The sequence below is a fragment of the Cyprinodon variegatus genome, unplaced genomic scaffold (genome assembly GCF_000732505.1).
Source record: "Cyprinodon variegatus isolate N-32 unplaced genomic scaffold, C_variegatus-1.0 Scaffold75, whole genome shotgun sequence".
In the NCBI taxonomy this organism is placed as follows: domain Eukaryota; kingdom Metazoa; phylum Chordata; class Actinopteri; order Cyprinodontiformes; family Cyprinodontidae; genus Cyprinodon; species Cyprinodon variegatus.
The window spans coordinates 856,270-864,424 of NW_015150528.1; the positions used below are offsets into that span (position 1 = coordinate 856,270).

Sequence of the window (8,155 nt, forward strand, 5' to 3'; positions counted from 1 at the left end):
CAAATCAAAAGCTTGTGCAAAGATCTTTTTTTCTTTAAACATTAAAGATAATGCAAGAGACGCACATGGAGTGTGGTAGCACCATCACTGGTAAACAGGTTGGGAGTTCAAGAAATTAAAATCGTCATACTTAATATAAGTATGTTACCTGTTTTACCAAGTGATGTTGATTAATTTAAATCTTTATTAAGGCACTTGTGTGTTTGTTGCCTCGCGGTTCAAGATTGCCAAAACCAGAATGCCTAAATATCCAGTCCACAGATTGTCTTAGGGAATGTGCTCTTGAGGTAACAGTCACACCAATAAAAACAAAACGCATCCACACACTCAAACATACAGTTTCCTGTCAGAATTTCACAAATATTAGATCTACAAAACATAATTCACAACTTTATCATTATAGCTCATCTCTCATCTTATCCCCCTTGGGTCTAACCACTCTGCCAATGTACATGATGGAGTTGGTCTTGTTGTCTTTCACCAGGAAGATAAAGGGGTGATCTACGTAGAAGAGCTTTGGGTTCCTCAGCTTTTCTGTGCCGAAGATGCTGGTGTCGTAAGGGTTTCCCTCCACGTCCAGCTCCAAGGCGGATGCATGGAAGACGTTGGAAAGGTAGAGGTCCTTCTTCCCTGAGATGTTTGACAGGTCAGCCTTGGACTTGTCCACAGCTTCAGTCAGGCCCATTTCAGCTAAATATTTCTAGAGGGAGAAAAGACAACTACTTAGGAGTCTGTTGATCACTCAACATAAAACTCTCACACTTTATATACGATGCATAATATTTACCTGCAGGTTGTGGCTGACTTCCAATGAGATCTTTGGGAGGGAAATTGCCACAGCCCTGTTCTCCATCTTGCTGAGCCAAGTGTCTACCTGCTTCCTTGTCAGCAGTTTCTCCAGGCGTTCCAGGGGCTCCAAGTGATAGGGCATGATAAAGATCATGGAAGCCTGCTTCTTGCCCAGAGGCATGTTCAGGATGTAGAGATTATTCTCCTTGTCTTCGTAGAAGTCATAGAGACCTGGAAGGTACATAGACATCAGATTTTATCTCAGATGGGAGGATACAGTAGGGAAGACATAACAAGAAGCAGAGATAGGAATGCTCACCTGTGCGGTGCATCATTGGAACTCCAACTGTGAAGGAGCGAGTAACCAGGAAACCGCGGTTGTCAACCATCTTTTCATGGAATCTCTCATCCCAGTGAGCTGTAGATAAAAATAAAAATAAAATAGTTACAAACCTGCACAGGCTTCAGATGGGATTTGTTGTCCCTCTTTGATGCTGTCTGGACTTACGCTTAAAAAACATGGCGTTAACAATCATGGCTCCGTCGGGGTTCTGCACATCTTTGGTGATCTCGGGCAGCTTGCCGTCTGTTGATTTGGCCGCCCACTCGTTGATGGAGTTCACCGCGCTCCTCTTGTCCCTGAAGTTAATTTTGGAGTGATCGTAGTTGTAGTGCTTCTTGCTGGTCTTCACAAAGTCATCGGCGAAGGAGACGGAGCTGGGGCCGTAGAGGCGGTTGTTGATCTTCCAGGTGGAGTTTCGGGACTTGGCATCGCTCACCTGGTGAAACACACCATATAAACTGTTAATGCCAAATTAAATCAATCTTTTTTCTGGATTCAAGCAAAGCCGTTTTATAAGTTGCAGGAATGATAGATTGACTTGTTTTTAAGGTTTAGACAGTTTACCTCAGAGAGGAGCTCTGACAGGCCAGCATGCAAGTGTTCATCCTTGAGTTTGTCAGCACTGAGGACAGTTTTCACTTGGGATGCAGTGGAGGACTTGCCACCGAGAGCAACCAGCCCCAGAGAGGAGGCCACAACCACAGGAGAAACTAAAATATTATCTGTGTTTTTGTCCTGAGCCATCTTGTGGTACAGGCTGGATCAAAACAATAGAAAAACAAAATTAGCAATCATTTTTAATTCTGGAAAGAATCTAAATGCCAATCTTTCAAATTTCTCTGGTCTATTTTATTCCAATTATGTAACTAACCTGAAGGCCAAGTTAGCGCTGTTGTCGGCCAGCGTGTTAGCATGGCTGCTCAGCTTCTTCTCTTCTGCAGAGGCCACCAAGGCCAGCAAACAAAGAACGACGATTCTGGTCAACCACATCCTGTTTTGTTTTGGGTGCAGCGGCAGCAAACTGCAATGAGGAAAAAAAGAAAATCACCAAAAATAAATAAAATTCTATCATATTTTAGGGCTCGTTTTTAATCTCAAAAGCTAAATCTGACACTTAATAATAAAGAAAGGCCACTCCTTCTTTTAGAATCAGACTAAACTAGATCTGTGATTTACAATTTAGTATTTTTTTTTATTCCAGGACTTACAGATGATAAAAAAAGCTGGTGTAAATCAGACCAGCTACTGAAACAACTATAAATTGGCTCTGTAACGCATCAATAATTAGGTTTGAAAGGTTTTCTGGCTTGCAGAACATCCATATAAGATGTATTTTTTCACTATATTGAGATGCTTCAATACAAAATGTTATAGAAATAGCAAGAGTATTATAAAACTGTGTATAAAAAAAAAGAAAAATGAGTAGGAGGTACACATCAGTGAGAAGCCTGTAATTTGGAGGGGGCAGGAAACTGGTGCAGCCCACAGAGAAGCTTTGGAAAGCCCTCAGAGAACGGCAGGCAGGATCGCTGCCACGTCAGCAGCAATAAGACCTACAAGAGCGTCCGTCCCCTTTGGGTCAAGCAGCTCCCTGCCTCAAGACTGAAATATGATACCTCTCTCTATTTCTCGATGAAAAACAATTAATGCAAACATCTGCAAATCTAAACCATCTCCTTAATTGTCATAAGTTACGATTTTCAGAAAAGTCTCAAACTTTTAGCCTTTCCCTCCAGGCTAAAGTAGGGCATGTGCTCTGCAAGCTCTGCCTTCTTCATTCCATCACTCAGAAACATATCCTGAGGGTGTGGATAACCAGCTTTACGGGCATTCTCTTTTATTTAACAGAAAGATTGTTTATTGCATCTATACGCTTTTGCATTTGTGGCACATGGGTAAAATTCACTTTTGGATACCTTTAGATGTTTTCATGTCTGCGATTTTCATTCTGAAAGACAAAAGTTGGATGAAGTAATCTCCACAAAGCAGTGGGAATGTTTTTCTAGGCTTCAAGGCTTAAAAAAAATACTTTGCTTTGACATTTCATGCTTCATTTCGCTTCCTATAAGGTCTGTGACCTTTAGCAGTAAAACATACATTTTAATCCCTTTAAACAAAGTAAAATCTACATCATTATGTTTTCTTTGGTAATCTAGTTGAATGTTCTATAATTTTGAGATTTGCAGGGGGGGAAAAAATCCAGCATAAAGAGAGTAAACTGCTGCAGAGTGGGAGCAAGTTCTAAAATAAAACAATGAAGACAAAGGAGTTCATTCACCCTCCGCATTCCTTTCCTGGAAAAAAAACAAAGGTTGAATTTTCTGATCCTCACCTGGCACAGATTCGCAGGGTCTCTCCTCTTGGGTGCGTCCGGTGGGTAGCATAACACTACCACGGTCCTCAGCTCTATATATCCTTAGAGAGAATTTTCTAGAAAATGGGAATGGGGTATTCAAATAAGGATGTCTGTGTTTGCTCAGGAAGTTAGGAATGGGACATCCCCCACTGAAATCACAGGGTGGATACCAGAGACCAGAAAAGAACTAAGTTCCCTCCCCTGAACTGCTCTGGGATCAGCTTTTGAAAACTTTTCTAAAAGGCATCTGTAGACACAGAGAGGGAGAAAAATCTGATTTGTGTTCAGCAGTAGCTGCTGGTGTCTGTTGGTCTGAGGACAGCGTTCTGACTCAATCTCCTTCCCTGCTTACATCACTGTAATAAAAGAATATATATATATATTTCCTTAAAAAATGTAGCTTATTTTACACATGCATTCATATATGATTAAAAAAATAAAGCAAACTGAGTTTCTCCTGTGAACAAAGTATCTTAAGAGACATAACATGTTTTTGGATGGGCTTTGTTCCCAGTTTGCCGAAAAGAAGTTGGACATTTATTGATTTTCACTACTGAAATGTCTTTGATTTAAAAAAGAAATATCCAGAACTTCAAAAGTTTGACTCAGTTGCATTTACAAGCTGCAGATTCTCCAGTCCATCCCCACCCCCACAGTGCCACGTCTCTCCATTCCAGCTGCTAGATGCAGCATGGGGGTGCAAAAGGAGATGCAGGCTGACGTGTCCCAAACCGGGACCCCTATTTTTAAATTTTAATGCAACATCTGTTTGTATCTCCTAACTTTGCAATATAACTCAATATCTATATTATCTATATGACAGTAGGGGACAGATCTGGTCAGATAAAGCACTGAAAAAGGAAGGTGTTGCTTTTTCTGTGTTTAATCATCGAAAAAGAAATCAAAACAAAGATTTTCAGACTTAATTCATTGCTCAGGGTTAGCTTGCAATGGCATCACCCCAGTCTGCCCATCATCTGGTTCTACTTCTGTTTAACAGTTCTCAGAGATTGTTGTCACATGCCAGCTGATGAGGAGTTTTCTTTTTTTTTCTTCTTTCTTGTAGTGACGTGTCGAGGGGGAAGCTTCTAGAACATCCAACAAAAGTTAAGGGAGGAAAATTCTCTCATGGATCAGCTCAAAAAAAACAGCGAGCATTGATTTTTTTTCGCAAGATGCTGATGCATCGCACTCGTAAAATTATTTGCAATAATAGGCTATTAAACAAATTACCCCCCCATGCAACACTCATAATCAGCTATAAAAAGCACCCACACCTCTGCAGGGAATGTGCCTTAAAAATGCCACAGTTTAGGGCAAAATTCCTCAGCTGTTGCAGAGTAAAGGTGACACCTGGGTCAACAAGGCCGGCTCCAACTTCTCACCATCATTAGTTCTCTTGTGAGAAACAACGGCACAGATGGTAAGAAGGGGATATGTAAATGAGAGCAACATTTAAAATATATTCATACAATTATAAGAGTGACATACTTAAATAGTAAAGACATGAAATCAGGAGTCAGTGTCTTAAATATTTTCAGAATTTGTAGAAAATATTCTTGCTCTATGTAAAATTTCTTTTTCAGATCATCTACAGTATATTTCCTACCCTTTGCTGTCATTTGAATGAATGCATTCAAAGCTTATGTATACGTGTCTGTGTGGGGGGGGATCTAGATTCTTCTACATCTAACCTGAGCCATAAGAAAACTCCTGCAAAACTCAAAGATCTGATATGCTTTTTAGATTGAAAATAACATTTTATTTTTTTTTATAACATGTTACATTCCTCTAAGAAAAAATAATAGCTTTTCTATTTTCCACAAGAAGAAGTTTGATGACAGAAGAATTCAGACACGTGTGCTGCACGTTTTTGGTGAGGATAGGGAGGAGCTACTTCTTACATAACTCCAGAAAAGAAATGCTGTTTGAGGAGAGGAGCTCATGCAACATCTGGACGTTGTTGCTCTATCCTCAACGGAAGACTCACAGTCAGTCTGTCTATACACTGATGGTGGTGTGGGGCTGAAAATAGCTTTGAGGAAACTAAAGCATTTGTAAATATTCACAATGTAATGTGATTTAGGCTGCAAGAAGTTGGGATTCAGAACTCCTTCAAGGTTGTTCATTGTGTTTGAACTTCCTGTTGTGGACAGAAGGATGTGGGGGTTGAAAACAATCAGGAGTCCGTTCATAGGATTTACAGAGAGGCTTTGTAGACACTTTCCTTCCTGCTTCTCTTCTCCATATAAGGTTCATGTATGACTTCCTGTGTGTGAGTTATATGCAGTAAATTTATTCCACCAAAAATCCAACCCAGAACTCTTTCAGACGTGCGATTTAATACATCTAATATGGATTAAAATATCCTAGATGTTTGAAATCATCTCTATGAGCTTCTTTTCTGGTATATCTGATTCTGGTTAGAAGTGGGGGTTGGCTGGCAAAAAAAAAGCACAATGATGCAAGAGCAGGGAGACATTTCAACTCAGCAGAGGGATGTTTCTTTAAAGTCACAATCTGAGCAATCTTCATGAATGAAAAGCTTTAATTTGTGAAAATACTGCCTATATACTGCTTTAACACTTGAGACATGAAACCTTGGTAATTTGGTAAAAAGGTGGAGGAAAGATCTTTTTTTAAATACCCCTAAAAAAACCTTTACTGTTCATTTTGTTTGGAATTTAATCCACAAGTCTTAAAGTGTCCTAAGTGTTAAAAGACTATTGCATTAGATACTGTAGAGTTGTTTAGCCCAGATTCCTACTAATGTTTAGTGATGCACATAATGTGAAAAAAAAATGTTGTACATTTACCTATATTTTGGTGCTTGTTTGGAATTAATATTGTCTTTTTATGAGTTTGTACAATTATTTGTTTTAAAATCTACCTATCTGTGAGAAAATCTATGGAGTCCTGTAGCTTAAAAACTAAACAGACCAAATAATATATATAACTGGCATAAAAACCATGTGGAAATGTCTCATGATTTAAACGAGAACTCCTCCCTACCTTTTAAACACCCATTATTTGATGTGTAGCATGGATCTCCTTAAAATTACTGTGATTTTTGTAAGAACTTTGTAGGAAAATATTATATATGAAATTGTAATTGAAGAAGTGATGTTTTTAAACTAACTTTGATTTTCCATATGTTTTGCAACAACTATTCAAACTAAGTCTGTGAAACCGGAGGCAGTTTAATGATTTATGAGGGAGGACTAATGAAGTTTAACTTTATAAACACATCATCTAAGTCATGTGCTGATGTGACTGCTTAGTATTGTTCTAAATATAATCACTCTAAAAAAAATTTCCATTTATGATGTAAACCCAACATCAGTGCAAGGACCTAGGATGTCAACTCTTGCAAAGATGTTTATCTTTTATTGTAGGAGTATATTTTCCTTGTAGAGCTCTGAAATCTATAGATCACAGCTTACAAACCCTGGAACTTTCTCCCTGTTTCTCTTAGTTTAGGTTCTGATTGACTTATTTCCACATGAAAATCTTGCTCTGGTTTTCAACAATGGTCCAAGCCTTGTTTATCATAGCTGATTATTAAACTTTTTAAATATTGCTCTGACAGAACATGCTGGTAAGTTTCTGATTCATGAAGCTCATCTTTGCTTTAAACTGAAAGCTCTCCTGCATTTCTCATTTTAAAGAAATCAAGTATAGCCTTGATGCAAACCATTAAATAATTTAACATGTCAAATATGATTCTGTCTCATAAGAATTTTCTGCATAGGAAGCTTATTTAAGTAAAATAGCTCAAAGAAAACTGTACTCAGAAACAAATCACATTTGGTCCCTAACTAAAAAGATAGTAAAATTACTCTTTTGATTGAGCTATTTTTTAAGTGTAAAATGTTCTTGATTTATGCATATAAATGTCACGTGTTTAAGACTCTTCAAAAGTCCAGCTGTTTTTTTGCCAAAATAGTCTCTATCTGAAAGTTTTCTAATAGGAAATGGGGTCGTGAGAAACTGCATTTTGCTGCACATATAGCAAAGGTCAGGAGGCTGGGACTCAAAGCCAAATTAAGGCTTAGACTTAGACAGACTTATTTGTCATTTTGTATACACGTGTAAAACAATTACACGTGTAAAACAAAAATACATTTTGTTAAGAACAGCTCTCTAGACAATTTCATTTTTTAAAAGTGCAGCCTTGAAAAACAGTAAGTAAAATATATATAAAAACAGTAATATAAACATATGGCTGTATACACTGCCTGGCCAAAAATAAAGTCGTCACCTGGATTCAACTAAGCAAATAGGTACGAGCCTCCTTTTGGATAATTACTGCATGGCCGATTATCTTTCAGCTGGCAACAAGTTGTTTAACCCCAACTGGTGCAATGACTTGCTTCTCATTTCCTAAACAACCATGTCGAAAGACACATCCCGTGGTCGTGGAAAAGATGTTAGTCCGTTTGAAAAGGATCAAATCATTGGCACGCATCAAGCAGAGAAAACATCTAAAGAGATTACAGAAACTACTAAAATTGGGTTAAGAACTGTCCAACGCAGTATTAAAAACTGGAAGGATAGTGGGAACCCATCATCTTCAAGGAAGAAATGAGGAAAAAAATCCTGAATGATCGTGATCGGCGATCACTTAAACGTGTGGTGAGATCAAATCGAAGAAAAACAACAGTAGA

General features: G+C 38.3%; 1 protein-coding gene across 2 annotated transcripts; it reads right to left on the bottom strand.

Moving 5' to 3' along the window:
• Nucleotides 1-156: 156 nt before the first annotated feature.
• Nucleotides 157-3,616, bottom strand: serpinh1 (serpin peptidase inhibitor, clade H (heat shock protein 47), member 1, (collagen binding protein 1)). 2 transcript variants are annotated; one of them, XM_015372782.1, is made up of 8 exons: nucleotides 3,465-3,616; nucleotides 3,049-3,080; nucleotides 2,004-2,153; nucleotides 1,697-1,889; nucleotides 1,298-1,568; nucleotides 1,109-1,207; nucleotides 788-1,020; nucleotides 157-700 (listed from the first exon to the last, which is right to left on the bottom strand). In XM_015372782.1, the coding sequence occupies exons 3-8, from the start codon at nucleotides 2,120-2,122 to the stop codon at nucleotides 398-400; spliced, it is 1,218 nt and encodes a 405-aa protein (XP_015228268.1). In that variant the 5' UTR covers nucleotides 2,123-2,153; nucleotides 3,049-3,080; nucleotides 3,465-3,616; the 3' UTR covers nucleotides 157-397. The 2 variants fall into 2 exon arrangements, with proteins under 2 accessions (XP_015228268.1, XP_015228269.1); XM_015372783.1 differs by lacking the exon at nucleotides 3,049-3,080.
• Between the last annotated feature and the right edge of the window lie 4,539 nt (nucleotides 3,617-8,155).

Bases quoted from the DNA above. Each gene is read 5' to 3' on its own strand.
- serpinh1 (XM_015372783.1), bottom strand. From the start codon at position 2,122: ATGTGGTTGACCAGAATCGTCGTTCTTTGTTTGCTGGCCTTGGTGGCC. The intron at 1,208-1,297 runs GTAAGTCCAGAC...TTTTATCTACAG, and splicing joins TAACGCCATGTTTTTTAAGC to CTCACTGGGATGAGAGATTC. The intron at 701-787 runs GTAAATATTATG...TTCTCCCTCTAG, and splicing joins AAGTCAGCCACAACCTGCAG to AAATATTTAGCTGAAATGGG.